At 43.7% G+C, this 18,621-nt stretch overlaps 1 protein-coding gene and 1 pseudogene across 6 annotated transcripts in view; both read left to right on the top strand.

Annotated features, from left to right (window-relative positions):
• The first annotated feature begins 1,040 nt into the window (after nucleotides 1-1,040).
• Uimc1 (ubiquitin interaction motif containing 1) overlaps nucleotides 1,041-18,621 on the top strand; it is a 126,005-nt gene continuing 108,424 nt past the window's right edge. For 3 of the 6 annotated variants that reach the window (XM_045152984.1, XM_045152982.1, XM_045152985.1), the window contains exons 1-3: nucleotides 1,099-1,243; nucleotides 12,463-12,617; nucleotides 13,647-13,769. In XM_045152984.1, the coding sequence (XP_045008919.1) occupies nucleotides 12,471-12,617; nucleotides 13,647-13,769 (270 nt within the window). In that variant the 5' untranslated portion in view covers nucleotides 1,099-1,243; nucleotides 12,463-12,470. Of the gene's footprint in view, nucleotides 1,244-12,462; nucleotides 12,618-13,646; nucleotides 13,770-18,621 lie in introns of all 6 variants that reach the window. The other 3 variants (XM_045152981.1, XM_045152980.1, XM_004665046.2) reach the window with 3 other exon arrangements.
• LOC101610260 lies at nucleotides 2,693-2,883 on the top strand (annotated as a pseudogene).

Here is an 18,621-nt window from a genome sequence, read left to right as displayed (position 1 = left end):
TTATAAACCGTGTGTTTTAGGTTAGGTGTGGTGGCACATGCCTTTAATACCAGCACTTGGGAGGTGGAGGTAGAAGGATCAGTGTGAGTTTGAGGCCAGCCTGAGACTACATAGTAAATTCCAGGTCAGCCTTGGCTAGAGGGAGATGCTACCTCAAAAACAACAACAACAAAATGTGTATTTTATCTAAGCATGGCTTGCCTTTAATCCTAGCACTCAGGAGGCAGAGGTAGGAGGATTGCTGAGTTCAAGGTCATACTGGGACTACAGAGTGAGTTCTAGGTGAGCCTGGGATAGAGTGAGACCCCACCTTTAACTCCTCCTACCCCCAAATATGTGTATTTTAGGGCTGGAGAGATGGCTCAGTGGTTAAGGCGCTTGCCTGAGAAGCTTGAGGACTAATGTTGGAATCTCCAGGTCTCAGACCCACAGTGTCACAAATGCACAGTGTCGCCTATGCACATATGGGGCACATGCATGTGGAGTTCATTCGCAGCAGCTGAAGGCCCTGGAGCATCCATTCTCTCTCTCTCAAAATAAATAATAATAATAATAATAATAATAATAATAATGTGTATTTTAAATGTAATCACATCAAATCAACAGTAACCTGTTCTAATTTTACACTCCCACTTGCCAAATCTGAATGTCATGATTCTGTTCTTCCATTGTAATGACCAGACATTAACGGTTACCATCTGAGATACTTTGTAAGTAGACACGTGAATGGCTAATTTCAATATAATTCTGAACCCCTATAAATAAAGGCCTAGGGGAGGCTTGATAGGGTTGCCGTAGGTGTTTAGGGATTCTAGTGACATTCCTCGATTTCCTTCAAACCGTGATGAAATGCTAGCAAAAGATTCAGCCTGCGTGTGCAGTGTGGACGGGTCAGGACCGCCTGAGACTCCGATGGTGTGTCCCAGTTGGTACGTTCCAACAGCGGCCGTCCTCCCCCTTCACCGTCCTGCCGGTTGGTTTCGTCCACAGCCTGGCTCGCGCCCGTGTGTGCGCACGCGCGGAGATCGCGCCCGGCCCCCCCCCCCCACTCCGCGCGCGCGCGCACGGACTCTGACTCCTGTCGTTGTCGAGGCGTCTCACGACCCCCAGAGGCTCGGCGGAGCTGGACGCGCCGGCCCGTGAGTACTTGTTGCCGCCGTCCACCTCCGCCCGTCCTCTTCTCACGTCCTAGTCGCCGGCCGCCGCGGGTTCCTCGGGCCGAGGGTTGCCTCCCGACGCGGAGGTAGGCCTCTGCGGGACGTTGCGTGGGCCGCACGGAGCCCCGGGAGGGACCCTAACCTGTTCTGCCTGCCTCGAGCCGGGCCCGCGCTCATTCGGACGCGGCAGCCTCTCTGTCCCCAAGGCCTGCCTGGACGATGGCGGTCGCCCGGGCTTCCTCAGCCGCGAAGGGACCGTTTGGTGACTTCGTCCCCCCAGCTGCTCTCCCAGAGGACCTCTCGCTCCTCATGAACCACCTCCTTCCTCCCGCCAGATTACTTCTGGTCGTGCAGTACTACTTGGTTTCACTAGTTGCTTTATTATTATTATTTTATTTTTTAAAAGTATCTTTATTGGGCTGGAGAGATGCTTCAGTAGGGTCAAGGTGCTCGCTTGAAAAGCCTTCCAGCCTGGGTTCGACTCCCCAGTACCCACGTAAAGCCAGATGCACAAGGTGGCACATGAGTCTAGAGTTCATGTCAGTGGCAGGAGGCCATGGAGTGTTCACACTTCGTCTATCAAATAATAAATAAAACATTATTTATTTGTTTCTTTGCGAATAGCAAGGAAGTGTGGGGGAGGGAGAACGGGTGCACCCTTGTCCCCTCGTCAAGAATAGGGCCTCTTGTCACTGCAAATGAACTCTAGATGCAGAGCCACTTTGTACAGCTGGCTTTATGTGGGTGCTGGGGAATTGAACCTGATGGGCAGGCTTTGCAGGCAAGCGCCTTTAGTTGCTGAGCCATCTCCCCAGCCCTATTAGGATTGCAGTTGTTATTTGAAACAGGGTGTCCCCCTGGCCTAGGCTGGCCTTTGAACTCTTTAAATAATCCTCCTACCTCAGCCTCCCAAGTGCTGGGATTAAACCCTTGATGAGCTACCAACTTCGGGTGGTTTCAGTAGTTCTTTGCCCACAAGACTTGTCCCCACCCACGATTCACTGTGTGGTCCAAGCCAGCTTTGAGCTCACTGTGTACCCATGGCCCTGTAATGGAGTGCTAGGAGTTCAGGAAAGTCCTTGAGCCCCAAAGCCTAGGTTTATTTCTGATTTATTTTTATTTTTATTTTTTCGAGGTAGGGTCTTACTGTCTAGTCCAGGCTGACCTGGAATTCACTATGTAGTCTCAGGGTGACCTTGAACTCACAGCAACCCACCTACCTCTGCCCCCCCACCCCCCAGTGCTGGAATTAAAGGTGTGTGCCACCATGCCTGGCTTGTTTCTACTTAAATTAAAAAAAAAAATTTTTAGAGAGAATTGGCATGCCAGGGCCTCAGCCACTGCAATAGAACTCCAGACACTTGTGCTACCTAGTGAGCATTGCAACCTTGCACTTGCCTCACCTTTGTGCTTCTGGCTTATGTGGGATCTGGAGAGTCAAGTATGGGTCCTTAGGCTTCACAGGCAAGTGCTTTAACTGCTAAGCCATTTCTCCAGCTCCCCTTTAAAAAGTTTATTTGGAGTACAGTGTTGTCATGTGGGGCCAGAGCATCTGGAGGTTCACGTCATCCGTGTTTCGCCCAGTCACTACAAGGAGGTCCAGGGCAAGACCTTGCCATTTTCAGTGGAAAACAAGTGGCGGTTACTGGCCATGATGGCTGTTTTCTTTGGATCTGGATTTGCAGCACCTTTTCTTATCATAAGACTCCAATTGCTTAAGAAATAAGGTTGTTTTATTTCATCCATTTAACAGATACGACGGATGTTTAAGAGGTTTAACTTCAGAAATGGATCAGACTGTTAAATTCCTACAAGATATGCTTATAAATAAACTAATGACATAAATAAAAAAGTTTATTTGTTTATTTATTTGAGACACAAAGAGAGAGAGAGAGAGGGAGGGATAGACAAAAGAATAGGCATGCCAGGACCTCTAGCCATTACAAACAAATTCCAGATGCATGTGCTACTATGTGCATCTGGCTTACATGGATTCTGGGGAGTCAAACCTGAGTCTTTTTAGGCTTCACAAGCAAGCTCCTTAACCACTAAGCTATCTCTCCAGCCCTTTACTTTTTTATTTTTATTTATTTGAGAAAGAGAGAGTGAGAGAGAATGGGTGTGTTAGGGCATCTAGCCATTGCAAATGAACTCCAGACGCACGTGCCACTTGTTTCTACTTTTTTTTTTTTTTTTTTTTTGAGGTAGGGTTTCACTGTAGCCCAGGCTGACCTGGAATTCACTGTGTAGTCTCAGGGTGGCCTTGAACTCTCACTGATCCTCTTACCTCTGCCTCCTGAGTGTTGGTATTAAAGGCCTGCACCATCATGCCCAGATTACTTGTTTCTACTTTTAATCAAAGAATTGAATAAAATTAGACTGAGAAGGATCATATTAAATTATTTATTGAGGGATGTATAGGACCAAGGAAAGACACCCACATGGCTTGAGAGCCCATGTGGAGGGTCTGGGAAAACTGTGGAAAAAAAAAAGAAAAAAAAGATAGTTTGAAGAGCTCCTACAATGTGGGGAGCTGGAGAGGGTAAAGAGCCCATGTGGAGACTAAGGGCTAGGGGGCTCTTCCCTTTGCTCATCCTGGCTGGGCCTGGGCTGAGCTTGAGGGTAACTCATCAGCATCTGGAAGTTCAGGAGAAGTCGGGCAGCACAGAGACCTTGTTCTCCCATCACAAACATATTTATAACTTTATGGTGGGCTCTACCTTCCAGCTCAGCTCATCTGAGAGCCAGCTGGTTGGTTTGGGCTAGGGACTGTCTCAGGAAGAGGCTAGCCATGATGCCAAATTCTGGTGGCTGAAGTTTGACAGTATTAGGGCTAGATTTAAATTCTAGGAGAGACCTCCCTCCCAGGAGGTGCCTGTGTTTGTGGCAAAACAGGTAGGGAACCAGGTCAGAGATAAATCAGATCCTTTGATTTCTAGCAAGTGCCTTTTAACTTTCAGGAGTCACCCTAACTGCCTAAAAGGGCTATTTGACTCCCTGTCATTCTCCCCTCTACTGAGAAGACACTCTAACTGTTATTAGAGGAAAGAGGATGATGACTGTTCGGTCTTTAACTGTTTCCTGCTGAACAGGGGTATACAGCACTTTGAGAGTCTCTCAGAGAGGGAAACTATTCTAAAGGACCCCAGAAGTGTATTAATGGAGTGCAGGAAGATAAGTCCTTGGAGAAAATATTGGGGGCTGGAGAGATGGCTTAGCAGTTAAGGCGTTTTTCGATGAAGCCAAAGGACCCAGGTTCAATTCCCTAGGGCCCACGTAAGCCAGATGCACAAGGTTGCAGTTGTCCATCTTAAGTCCTATACATCCCTTAATACAGCAGCTGAATGCCCTGGTGTGCCTATTCTCTTTCTTAAATAAAATGAATAAAATAAAAAAAAATTATTAAAAATATCTGGGTACAGTGGTACATGCCTTTAATCCCAGTGGCCCCGTGACCTGGAAGCAGGGTCCAAAATACTGGCCTTTTTAGCTCCAATGAATCCAATTGTCTTTGGCTACTACATAGGTTATTAAACACATAGGAAGGAAGGTACACCAACTTGGATGGATGTACATATATAACACATTTGATTACTGAAACAGATCTAGCAAAAGAATGCCCCCAAAGCTTAAAGTCATTTTGTCTAACTTTTAAGTTTAGTTGCCTTGTGGCAGCCTAGTTCATATCTGAAGCATAGAAAGTAGGCATGTCTTAGCCTTTCAATATCTAATAGCTATAAATATAGGCTGAACATGTTACCAGTTCTGAAAACAATTTTTTTCAAGTTTTATTTATGAGAGAGAGAGAAAATTGGTGTGCCACGGCCTTCAGCCACTGCCGTCCAACTCCAGGCATGTGTGCCACCTTGTGTGCATGCGCCACCTTGTGCATCTGGCTTAAGTGGGTTCTGGGTCCTTAGGCTTAACAGGAAAGTGCCTTAAGTGCTAAGCCATCTCTCCATCCCTGAAAATAATATTTTTTATCAACAAATCCAAACCAATTGGAGTTCTTTCTTGGGGTTCCTTTTATGAGCGTAGGTGGAGGGAAGAGCTGACCCCCAAGAGCTGGAATGCGGTGGGTCTTTACCCTGATTGACAGATGGGCTATTTAAAGCATGTACTGGCTGGCTGTTCATTCCATTAAAAAAATTTTTTTTTGGATTATACTGTGAGATTTGTTGAGTATGGTTGGTACCATGAGCAGCTGAAGCCCTCATGAGTGTGGAGTCTACCATTTGCCCAAGGGATCATGGTTGGGGATGTATTTGACCCCATAGCCCATTCCATAATTTTAAGTAGTGCATCTTGTTATGCATGCACATGAGATGGTAAATGGGTTTTTTTCCTTGAAGTGATTGCTCTCGATATAACAGGGCTCTCAAGCTTGCCTGCCTGCCTGCCTTTCTTTTTTTCTGAGGTAGGGTCTCCCTCTGGCCCAGGCTGACCTGAAATTTACTCTGTAGTCTCAGGGTGGCCTCAAACACATGCATACCCTTCTACCTCAGTCTCCTGAGTGCTGGGCTTAAAGGCATGTGCCACCACACCTGCCCCCCCCTTTTTTTCCTCCTAATCTCCCCTTCTATCAGGATGTGCCTGAACACAAATTACTCACTGGAAGGGAAGTGCTGGGCGATTTCCAATTGGGAAGGAAACAGACAAGAGAAGGTACACTGGGTTGCTGGGCTGACTTGATGCTTGCCTCAGTTATCCCCTGAGAGACCTTTCTTCCTAAATCTTTTTTAGGAGTACAGAAGCAGGAAGATTAGTTTTGGTGACTACATCCTGCTGAAATAGGAGCATTGAAAATCAGGGAGATGGTTTCCCTTCTTCTGTCCCCAAGGAGGAGCTTCCTGGGACAGACTTGGAGACAGCCATTCTTCTTTTTTTTTTTTTGAGGTAGAGTTTCACTCTGTTTTTTTTGAGGTAGGATCTCACTCTAGTCTATGCTAACCTGGAATTCACTATGTTGTCTCAGGCTGGTTTCAAACTCACAGCAGTCCTCCTATCTTGGTCTCTTGAGTGCTTGGATTAAAGGTGTTGTGGTGGTTTGATTCAATTCAGGTGTCCCCCATACACTTATGTGTTCTGAATATTGTCACACCAGCTGGTGGCAGTTTAGGGATTGGAGCATCCTGGAGGCAGTATATTTTTGGGGGTGTTATAGTCAGCTTCCTCTTGCCAGTATTTGGCACACTCTCCTGTTGCAGTTGTCCATCTTAAGTTGGCTAGGAGGTGATATCCACTCTCTGCTCATGCCATCACTTTCTTCTGCCATCATGAAGCTTCCCCTTGAGTCTGTAAGCCAAAATAAACCCTTTCCTTTCATAAGCTGCTCTTGGTTGGGTGTTTTCTGCCAGCAATGTGAAGCTGACTGCAGTAGTAAAATTGGTAATGAGAGTGGTGTGTTTGTTGCTAGAAACCTGACTGTGGCTTTTGGCCATTTGCAGCTAATTAAAAAAAAATTTTTTTTAATTTATTTGAGAGAGAGAGAGGTAGGGAGAGGGAGAGAAAGAGAATGGAGCCTCAGGCTGCTACAAATGAACTCCAGATGTATGTGCCACTTTGTGCATCTGGCTTACGTGGGTCCTGGGGATTGAACCGTGATCCTTTGGCTTTGCAGGCAAGCGCCTTAACTGCAAAGCCATCTCTTCAGCCCATGGAGCTAATTTTTAAAAAATATTTATTTATTTGAGAGAGGGAAAGAGAGAGAAAATGGGCATGCCAGGGCTTCCAGCCACTGTAAATGAATTCCAGATGCATGCGTCATCTTGCACATCTGGCTTACATGGGTCCTGGGGAATTCAACCGAGGTCCTTTGGAATTGCAGGCAAGCGCCTTAACTGCTGAGCTAACTCTCCAACCCCATGGAGCTAATTTATTTATTTTTGTTTTTTCAAGGTAGGGTCTCACTCTAGCCCAGGCTGACCTGGAATTCACTATGGAGTCTCAGGGTGGCCTCAAACTCAGCAATCCTCCTACCTCTGCCTTCTGAGTGCTAGGATTAAAGGCGCGCACCACCACGCCTGGTCATGGAGCTAATTTTTAAGGAAGGAATGTGGAAGAATTTGAAATCTTGGCCCTAAGAGACATCTTAGAGTGCTGTAAGAACAGCTTGATAGACTATTCTGTCAGAGTTGTAGGACCTGAATGCAGTAAGAACTGTGGACTGTAAGGTTTGGCTTATGAGGGTTAGAAAAACTTTGGCCTGGGTTGGACTAGAAGCAGTTATTTTGAGAGGCTTGCTGTTATTCCCAAATTCTGAGAACTTGTTTAGGATTGCATTGCATACAAATGCACTGGTGTGAGCAGAGGGATATGGCATAGAGAGAAATGAAATCTTTGGACCAAAACTGCTCTCTGTTTAGCTGCAATTATATGAGAGATTACAGCCCTCAGCTGTGCCAGCTGTTCTGCATTGGGATAACAGGAAGAATGCAAACACTTTTGAAGGTGTCTGAATGCTGAAGGAGTGTCCTGTTCTTCAAAGTCTGATTTATTTCCCCCTGAACTAACAAACTGGCAGCCCACTTGGTCATATGGAGTATAACAAATCCAGGAGAGTGAGTCATTGAATTTGCAACACAGTTTTGTATTTTGGAAAGGGCCATGGGCACTGTGAAGCAGGCTTGTTGGATTACCTGCATGGAGGCCCAGTGGAGCCATGTGGATGAACTGTTGTTGCGATGGCTGTCAAGGAGAGCTGCCAGCACTGAATGAAGTTTTCCTGGGACTGTGAGTAGCCTAGCTGGAGGGGCAGAATTGCAACTCCAGAGACTTGTTGCTAGTTAGAATTATTGGACTTTAAGACTCACCACTGATGAGAGTTGTCAGATTTGGAGCTATAGAATTTCATGTTTGCCCTGTTTGTTTTAAATCTTGTATTGGTTGAATATTTTCTTTTATTTATTTATTTATTGTTTTTCGAGCTAAGGTATCACTCTAGCTCAGGCTGATCTAAAATCACTATGTAGTCTCAGGGTAGCCTTGAACTCACGATCCTCCTACCTCTGCCTCCTAAGAGCTGGGATTAAAGGCATGTGCCAACATGCCTGGATTGGTTGAATATTTTTTGCTATGTCCATTGCCATCTTTTGCATTGTGAATAATTATTCTGTCATTATGTTTTTATTTTTTATGTTTATTTATTTATTTTTCATTTTTTTTGAGGTAGGGTTTCACTCTAGGGCCAGGCTGACCTGAAACTCACTGTGTAGAACCAGGGTGGCCTTGAACTACCGGTGATCCTCCTACCTCTGCCTCCCAAGTGCTGGGATTAAAGGCGTGTGCCACCGTACCTGACTTTTTTTTCATGGTATTATGGCTTAGTTAAAAGACCTGGTACTATGGGGATGTTTGAACATCACTGCAATTGATAAGAGTTATGGGGACTTTAAAAAAAAATTCATTTGAGCTGGGCGTGGTGGCGCACGCCTTTAATCCCAGCACTCGGGAGGCAGAGGTAGGAGGATTGCTGGCAGTTCAAGGCCACCCGGAGACTACATAGTGAATTCCAGGTCAGCCTGGGCTAGAGCAAGACCCTACCTCAAAAAATAAAAAAATTCATTTGAGAGAGAGAAGAGAGAGAGAGAGAGAGAATGAATGTGTGCATCAAGGCCTTCAGCCTCTGTGAACGGCCTCCAGATGTGTGTGCCTCCTTGTGCACATGTGTGACATTGTGTACTTATGTTACTGTGTGTCTGGCTTACTTGGGACCTGGAGATTTGAACATGAGTTCTTAGGCTTCTCAAGCAAGTGCCTCAACCGCTAAGCCATCTCTTCAGCCTGGGGACTTTTAAAGTTGGACTGAATGCATTGTACTTTCCATCGTGGATGGTTATCAGTTTATGGGAACCAGGTGGAAAGTGGTGGTTTGATTCAGGGTGTCCCCCATAAATTTATGTGTTTTGAAGGCTGGGGCCCCAATTGGTGTCAATTTGAGAATTGGAGCATCCTGTTGGGTGTGGGCTTATGGGTGTTACAGCCAGCTTCCCCTTGCCAGTATTTGACACACACTGCTGTTGTTGTTACCCACCTTATGTTGGCCAGGAGGTAATGTCTACCCTCTGCTTATGCCATCATGGAGCTTCCCCTCAAGTCTGTACACCAAGATAAACCCTTTAGTTGAGTGTTTTCTTCCAGCAACATGCAGCTGACTGCAACAAGCTCCACCATGCCAGGCCATTCTTTATGTTGAGTTTGTTAGGCACATGTTTTGTTGGTCCAGTAGAGTCATTGAGATTTCTGGGTTTCTTTTTGGGATTGGTTGAAGCTCTGTTGGAGTACCAGCTGTAGTTTGATGGCTTCTAGGTAAGAAGAAATAGTTTATTTTTAATTTTTATTTTTTTTTAAATTTTTTGTTTATTTTTATTTATTTATTTGAGAGTGACAGACAGAGAAAGAGAGAGAGAGAGAGGGAGAAAGAGAGAGTGGGGGAGGGAGGGAGGGAGGAAATGGGCACGCCAGGGCCTCCAGCCACTGCAGATGAACTCCAGATGTATGCGCCCCCTTGTGCATATGGCTAACGTGGGTCCTGGGGAATCAAGCCTCAAACCAGGGTCCTTAGGTTTCACAGGCAAGGGCTTAACCACTAAGCCATCTCTCCAGCCCTTATTTTTTATTTTATTTTATTTTATTTTTTGGTGTTTTGAGATAGGGTCTTGCTGTAGTCCAGGCAGACCTGGAATTCACTATGTAGTCTCAGGCTGGCCTTGAACTCACAGTAGTCCTCCTACCTCTGCCTCCCAAGTGCTGGGATTAAAAGCATGTGCCACCATGCCCAGATATTTTACTCATTTTTAAATTTATTACTATTACTATTATTATTATTATTTTGGTTTTTTGAGGTAGGGTCTCACTCTAGCTCAGGCTGACCTAGAATTCACTATGTAGTCTCAGGGTGGCCTTGAACTCACAGTGATCCTCCTACCTCTGCCTTCTGAGTGCTGGGATTCAAGGCGTGCACCACCATGCCCTGCTGCTATTTTATTAAAAAAATACTTTTATTTCTATATTTATGAGAGAGAGAGAGAGAAAGAAAGAGAGAGGGAATGGGCATGCCAGGACCTTTATCCACTGCTAACAAACTATAGATGCATGTGCCATCCTGTGCATCTGGCTTTACTTGGGTAGGGAATTGAATCTAGGTCCTTAAGGTTTGCAGGCAAGTGCCTTAACCGCTGAACCATCTCTTCAGCCCATATATTTTCTTAAAAAAATTTTTTTTTTGAGGTAGGGTCTCATTCTTGCCCAGGCTGACCTGGAATTCACTATGTAGTCTCAGGGTGGCCTTGAACTCATGGAGATCCTCCTACCTCTGCCTCCCAAGTGCTGAAAATTTTTTTCTTTTTAAATATTTGAGAGAGAAAGAGGGGGAGGCAGAGAGAGAATGGGTGCACCAGGGCCTCCAACCATTGCAAATGAACTCCAGACACATGCCCCATCTTGTGCATCTAGCTAATGTGGGTACTGGGGAACTGAACCTGGGTTCTTAGGCTTTGAAGGCAAGTGCCTTAACCACTAAGCCATCTCTGCAGCCCCCAATTTTTTTTCATTTACTTATGGTTGTGGCAGACAGCTTTCAGGTTCGCTGAGATGAACTTCCAGACCAGGCACAATTATGGAAGAAGGCATATTGATGCTTATCAATCCAGGGGAAGTTCCATAATGGCAGAAGAAGCTGGCCTGCTTTCACTGGTCCAGGCAGAGAGAGAGAAAAACACAAGCCAAAAGCTACACAGGAACTCTAGCTAGGTACATTTTGTGTATCTTTAGATTGGAATTTCAAACCCATTACCACACTTTAGGGCTGGACCGCCCAGAGACACCTTCTTCAGCCAGGTGGCTGTAGATCCACTACAAAACAATGATAGAAAAAGAAAGGATGGGTGTGCCAGGGCCTCTAGCTACTGCAAACAAAATCCAACATGTACCACCTTGTGCGTCAGGCTTACGCAGGTGCTAGAGAATCAAACCTGGGTCTGTAGGTTTTGCAGGCAAGTGCCTTAACTGCTAGGTCATCACTCCAGCCCTAAATTACTTTTTTTTTTTTTTTTTTTTGTGGTAGGGTCTCAATCTAGACTAGGCTGACCTGGAACTCACTCTCTAGGTCCAGGCTAGCCTTGAAATCACAATGATCCTCTTACCCCAGCCTCCCAAGTGCTGGCACTGTAGGCATGTGCCACCATGCCTGGCTTGAATCACTGTTTTTATTTATTTATTTATTTATTTATTTATTTATTTATGAGAGAGAGAGAGAAAAGAGAGAGAAAGAAAGAAAGAAAATGGGTGTTCCAGGGCGTCCAGTTCTGCAAATGAACTCCAGATGCATGTATCACCTTATATGGGTCCTGGGAAATCAAACCTGGGACATTTAGCTTTTCAGGCAAGCACCTTAACTGATAAGCCATCCCTCCAGCCCTAAATCACTTTTTTTTTTTTTTTTTTGAGGTAGGGTCTCACTGTAGCTCAGGCTGACCTAGAATTCACTATGTAGTCTCAGGGTGGCCTTGAACTCATGGTAATCCTCCTATCTTTGCCACCCAAGTGCTGGGATTAAAGGCGTGTGCCATCACGCCTGGCTCCTAAATTACCTTTTTTTTAATGCTATTGAAATTTCACCAGAGGTGAGATTAAAAATTTTCTTTTTTGTTGTTCATTTTTATTTATTTATTTGAGAGTAACAGACAAAGAAAGAGGCAGAGAGAGAGAGAGAGAGAATGGGCGCGCCAGGGCCTCCAGCCACTGCAAACGAACTCCAGATGCGTGCGCCCCCTTGTGCATCTGGCTAACGCGGGTCCTGGAGAATCAAGCCTTGAACTGGGGTCCTTAGGCTTCACAGGCAAGTGCTTAACTGCTAAGCCATCTCTTCAGCCCAGAGGTGAGATTTATATGTGTGTGTATGTGTTTTCCTAGTCTATAGAAAAAAGTAAGATTTTTACTGAGTAGAACAGGGTGTGGTGGTGCATACTTTTAATTCCAGCACTTGGGAGGCAGAGGTAGAGGATCGCTGGGAGTTCGAGGCCACCCTGAGACTACATAGTGAATTCTAGGTCACCCTGAGCTTGAATTCCCAGCGATCCTCCTACTTTTGCCTCCCAAGTGTTGGGATTAAAGGCCTGGCTCACTTTTTTTATTTTTTTCTTAAGGCAGTATTTCATTCCAGTCTAGTCTGACCTGGAACTTGCTTGGTAACTCAGCCTTATCTCAAATTCACAGGAGCAACCCTCAGCTTCCCCAGTGCTAGTATTACATGCATAAAAGTTTATACTTTGAGTAAATTATTTAAACCTGTGTTTTTGTTTTTCAGGCAACAAGATGCCTCGAAGAAAGAAAAAAATTAAAGAAGTCTCTAATTGTCAGAACTTGGACAAGAAGGATGCAGAAAGTACCACTACTGTCAGTGTGAAGAAGAAGCGAAGACTTGAAGATTCATTCATTGTCATATCTGATAGTGATGGTGAGGTCAGTATTCTGCAGTGTGGAGCTGTAGTCCTCAAAGTAGGCCTCTTTATACATGACAGGTTTGTTTTGTGACTGTACCTTTATACTAGTTTGCCAAGGCCATGCAATTTTTGCTTGATTTTCTTTTGATTTATAAATGGATTTGTAAATTAAATAATCTTACTTTTTGGCTAAGGATGATTTAAGTGTTTTTTGTTTTTTTTTTTTGAGGTAGGATCACATTAGTTCAGTCTAGGCTGACCTGGAATTCACAGCAGTACTCCTACTTCTGCCTACTGAGTGTCAGAATTAAAAGGACATGTGCCACTTTGCCTGGCTTTTTTTTTTTCTCTTTTGAGCCCTAGTAATAGCTTTAATTCTAAATTGCCATTATAGTGAACAACCTTAACTTTTATGCTACATAATTATATTCAAAGCTTTATGTAATTTTGTTTATAATTACACAGTAATTATAAATGTTTAGTACCAAATTGATAACAAACACTATTTTGTTGAAAAGGTCTGGCATTTAAAAACAAAAATCTGTAAATCCCAAGGCATTAGGCCTCAACCAATATTAAGGTCTTATGAAAAATAAAATTATGTTGGGGGTGGGCACTAATGAATCTCATTTGAAAACACAGCATACTTGAATTAATCCATCTGAAACCAACACCAGAATTCAAAATCTTCAAGACAGGAAGTAAAATAATACATTTATATGCATATATAGCTTTTCAATTTTTCCCATAATTGAAGTTCCTCTTCATATTTACAAAATGAAATCAGGAAATACTGAAACATCAGGAGTCTTCTTTTTTCTTTTAATAACCAATTCCTGTAATTTGAATAGAAATTTACCAATTTTTGTTTTGGTAGAATTACATTTTTAAAGTTATGATTGAAGTAATATTTTTGTAAGATAAGCTTTCTAGGCAGTTTCAAAATCATGTGAATACAAAAGTTTTAATATGTCATTGTTTTTAAAAATCATTTCCATATCTGCATAAACTGTACCAGAGTACATTCCTCTGTTAACCTCCCTACTAGGCCCTGGGGAGGACCTGGATACACCATCAACATCTGTTCCTGCCAGTGTTCAGCCATCCAATACTCCAGTTCACTGTTAGCCTTACGGAAACGGTGATGCAAGTAACACTCTCTTCTTCACATGTCAGTACAGAAACAAAAACAAGCATTTCCAGGTCATGTAATAAAAAAAAATACAAACAAGATAGCCTTTTGCTTTGATGTGAAAATAGCTAATGTGAATGAAACAAAAAGTCAAGAGATGAAATATCATAAAAATAGAAGCCAGATTGGTATTCTGCATCAAGTATATGCTTGCTTGGAAAGCTTTGCTCCTGGTGTAAAGATTTGGCAACCACAGTGATTTAGCAGTCAAAAACAATTTCAACAAAATAAGTCATCATAAATGGACTACTTGCCTCAAAGAATAGTACATGTTTAGTTTTGTAATATATTAACCCAATGTGATATTTTAGAATGATTAGAATAAACTAAATCAAATGTGTCATAATTTTTGTGTGTGTGGAAAGTGAGGAAAAAGTGATTAAAGCCAGGCTGATGGTGCATGCCTTTAATCCCAGTACTTGGGAGGCAGAGGAAGGATTGCCAAGAGTTTGAGGCTACCCTGAGACTACATAGTGAGTTGTAGGTCAGCCTGAGCTAGAGTGAGACCTTACTTTGGAAAACCAAAAAAAAAAAAAGAAAAGAAAAAATACAGTTATAGCTCTTGTTGTAGTTCAGTGGAAGAGTGCTTACCTAGCATGTGCAGAACCTTGAATATGACCCCACAACTATCAAAACAGATAGGTAAATAAATAATAGAAAGCGTACTTGTCTCACCAGGTAGAGTCTCACTCTAGCCAAAGTTGACCTGGAACTCATTGCATAGCTCCAGGCTGGCTTTGAACTCAATGGTGATCTTCCCACCTTACCTTCCTGGGAGTTGAGATTAAAGGTGTGTGTCACCAGGTTTGTCTTTACTTCCCTTTCTTTACCCAATTATTTGTTATTTGGGCTTTTGCAACAGGCTCTAAAATGATGTTTTTTTTTTTTTTTTTTTTTTGTCTTCCGGTTTTCCTGTCTGTTTCCCTTTACTTCCTGCAACTTACTTTATTTTTTTTTTTTGGTTTTTCAAGGTAGGGTTTCAGTCTAGCTCAGGCTGACCTGGAATTCACTATGTAGTCTCAGGGTGGGCCCGAACTCATGGGGATCCTCCTACTTCTGCCTCCCAAGTACTGGGATTAAAGGTGTGTGCCACTGTGCCTGGCTTTTTTTAAAAAAATATTAGATTATTATGTTTATTGAGGGAAGTAGAGCCAAGGAAAGGCTCCCAAGTGGCTAGAGATCCCATGTGGAGGGCCTGGGAGAAAACGCATGGAAAGAAAAGAGAAAAGAAAGTTTGGGTTGGAGAGATGGTTCAATGGTTAAGGCACTTGCCTGCAAACCCTAAGGACTTGGGTTCAGTTCCCCAGTACTCACGTAAAGCCAGATGTACAAAGTGGTACATGTCTCTGCAGTTCATTTGCAGTGGCTACAGAATCTGCTGTGCCCATTCTCTGTTTTTCCCCTTGAAAATAAATAAAAAATATTAAAAACAAAAAGGAGCTCCTGCCATGTGGGGAGCTGGAGGGGCTAAAGAACCCATGTGGAAAGTAAGGGTCCCTACTGGTTGGGCCTGGGCTAAGCCTGCCCAGGCCCAGCTGAGGGGAAAATTTATCCACAGATGGAAATTCCCAAATGATCAGAGAGCCTGCCCTCCCCTTGCAAAGGTATTTATAACCTCTTAGTGGAGATGGGCTGCCTTCTGGCTCAGGTGACCCAGAGGGACAGTTGGTTGGTTAGGGCTAAGGGCTGTCACAGGAAGAGATTAGCTCTGGTACCAGTTCCCAGGGCTGAATTTGGCCAACCACAATGTTTTAATCTATGAAAGACCTCCTTTCTAGAAGGAGCCCTGATTGTTTACGGAAAAACAGGTCTAAGGAACTAGGAAGAGATAAGAAATCATAACACCTTTGACCAACTTTCTTTTTATTAACTATTGGATATGGGACCACAGGTCAGCTCCCCCCTCCAGAGGTAGGGTCTCACTCTGGCTCAGGCTGACCTGGAATTAACTGTGTAGTCTCAGGGTGGCCTTGAACTCACGGTGTTCCTCCTACCTCTGCCTGCCTAGTGCTGGGATTAAAGGCATGCACCACCATGTCTGGCTTTTTTTTTTTTTTGTTTGTTTAATCTTTATTTATTTATTTGAGAGCGAGAGTGAGAGCAAGACAGGAAGAGAGAGAGAATGGGTGTGCCAGGGCTTCCAGCCACTGCAAATGAACTCCAGATGCGTGCGCCCCTTTGTGCATCTGGCTAACGTGGGTCCTGGGGAGTTGAGCCTTGAACTGGGGTCCTTAGGCTTCACAGGCAAGCACTTAACCGCTAAGCCATCTCTCCAGCACCCCCCCCTTTTTTTTTAAGTAGGATCTTGTTCTAGCCCAGGCTGACCTGTAATTCACTATGTAGTCTCAGGGTAGCCTCAAACTCACAGAGATCCTCCTACCTCAGCCTCCCCAGACTGGTATTAAAGGATTAAAAGTGTGCACAACCACATGTGGCAAGAATTTTTATTTTTAGAATTTAGGGTATGTCTCAGAATTGATTAGTCAAGATCTGTTTTATTTGAGGCTGAGATAGGAGAATTGCTGTGAGCCTCCTGCCAGCCTGGGGCTACAGTTGAGACCCTGTCTGAAAGGAAACCAAAAATACATATATATAAAAAATAGAGAATGATGAACACTTAAAAAAATTAACATTCCCATTTATTTATTTTTGTTTTTTGAGGCATTGATGAGCACTCTTAATATTATTTTATTTACTTACCCTAGTGGCACATCTTGCCTGACTGGTTGCTGGGATAGTTTCCTTTTGATTTCTTAGTGTCCTGTAACTGAAATATGTGGTGCCTTACCATCTAGTCTTACCGTCTAGTTCTGGTGGGCAATAAGAACATTGCTTCAAAGGGCATCCCTGACCAACTCACTGGGAGGTATCCCACCTGTAGTACTGGCTTTCCCCTGGAACTTTTAATATTTCTTGTGTTTCCCCTAAACTAACTTACTTTTCCTTTTTTCCTATTCCCCCTCCCCTCCCCTCCCCTCCCCTCCCTTCCCCTCCCCTCCCCTTCCTCTCTTTCAAGGGGGTGGGAGGGGGAGAGAAAGAGAAGAAGGAAGAGGCAGATATAGATAGAGAGAATGAATGTACCAGGGCCTCCTAGTGCCTCCTAACCACTGAAAACAAACTCCAGACACATGCACCATTTTACACATGTGGCTTTACTTGTGTACTGAGGAATTGAACCTGGGTCCTTTGGCTTTGCAGCAAGTGCCTTAACTGCTAAGCCATCTCTGTAGCCCCTAACTTTAGTATTAGTTTGTTCCATTTCATTTCCTTCTTCAGAGACAGCAGTTACAATACATGAGATCATCTTTACATGTGTTCTCTTTGAGCCACTTTCTTTATTTCCTTTTTTGTTGTCTTGTTTATTGTTTAGTATTCAGTGTTCCTTAAGTTTTAAGGTTGCGTGGGATTGGTATATTTATTTTTTCTCTTTTGTTTCTATAGGTGCCTTTACATTCTTTTTTCTTTGGCTAGCCAGTGGCCAAAGAATGATTTAAAAATAAATGAATATATACTAAACTTGCACATTATTACTGATTTTCAAGCATTTAATCTAGATTCTCTGATCTTGAGTGGATGTCTACTAGTATTTTAAAAATCAGCCAGTTTTTATGTGACTTTGTAAGAGAGAAGCATGTCAGTTTATTAGACTTTTTTTTGTTTTTTTGTTTTTTCCATGTAGGTTCTCTACCTCAGGCTGACCTGGAATTCACTATGTAGTCTCAGTGTGGCCTCGAATTCACAGCAGTCCTCCTACCTCTGTCTCCTGACTGCTGAGATTAAAGGCATGCACCACTACACCTGGCTACATTTTCATTTATTTATTTATTTTTAATTTTAATATTTTTATTTGAGAGTGACAGGCAGAGAGAAAGGAGAGAGAGAGAGAGAGAGAGAGAGAGAGAGAGAGAGAGAGAATGGGTGCGCCAGGGCCTCCAGCCACTGTAAATGAACTCCAGGTGCATGCGCCCCCTTGTGCATGGCTTACATGGTCCTGGGGAATTGAACCTCAAACTGGGGTCCTTAGGCTTCATGGCAAGCACTTAACTGCTAAGCCATCTCTCCATCCTCTATTTTTATTGTTATTATTTGTTTGGTTTTCTGAGGTAGGATCTCATGTTAGCTCAGGATGACCTGGAAGTCACTGTGTAGTCTCAGGGTGGCCTTGAACTCTTGGCAATCCTACTACCTCTGACTCCTGAGTGATGGGAGTAAAGGCATGCGCCATCATGCCTGGCCTACATTTTTTTATTTTTTAAAACAGTTTATTTATTTGTTTATTTGAATAGGAGAGACAGGGAGAGAGAATAGGCACTGTAAATGAACTCCAGATGCATGTGCCATCTTGTGCATCTAGCTTATGTGGGTAATGAGGAATTGAACCTGGGTTCTTAGGTTTCTCAGGCAAGTGCCTTAACCACTAAGCCATCTCTCCTTTCCAGCCAAGGCATTTTCATTTTTTTAAAAAATTATTTATTTATTTATTTGAGAGCGACAGACACAAAGAGAAAGACGGGTAGAGGGAGAGAGAGAGAATGGGTGTGCCAGGGCTTCCAGCCTCTGCAAACGAACTCCAGATGCGTGCGCTCCCTTGTGCATCTGGCTAACGTGGGACCTGGGGAACCGAGCCTCGAACCAGGGTCCTTAGGCTTCACAGGCAAGTGCTTAACCGCTAAGCCATCTCTCCAGCCCGCATTTTCATTTTTATGGTTTTACTGATTCTGTATATTATGTTTTCCTTTTTGTATCAAAATAGGACTTTCCAGCCAGGCGTGGTAGTGCACGCCTTTAATCCCAGCACCCAGGAGGCTGAGGTAGAATTGCTGGGAGTTTG

This window comes from Jaculus jaculus, chromosome 6 (assembly GCF_020740685.1).
Source record: "Jaculus jaculus isolate mJacJac1 chromosome 6, mJacJac1.mat.Y.cur, whole genome shotgun sequence".
In the NCBI taxonomy this organism is placed as follows: domain Eukaryota; kingdom Metazoa; phylum Chordata; class Mammalia; order Rodentia; family Dipodidae; genus Jaculus; species Jaculus jaculus.
This window is presented reverse-complemented; position numbering and strand designations above follow the sequence as displayed.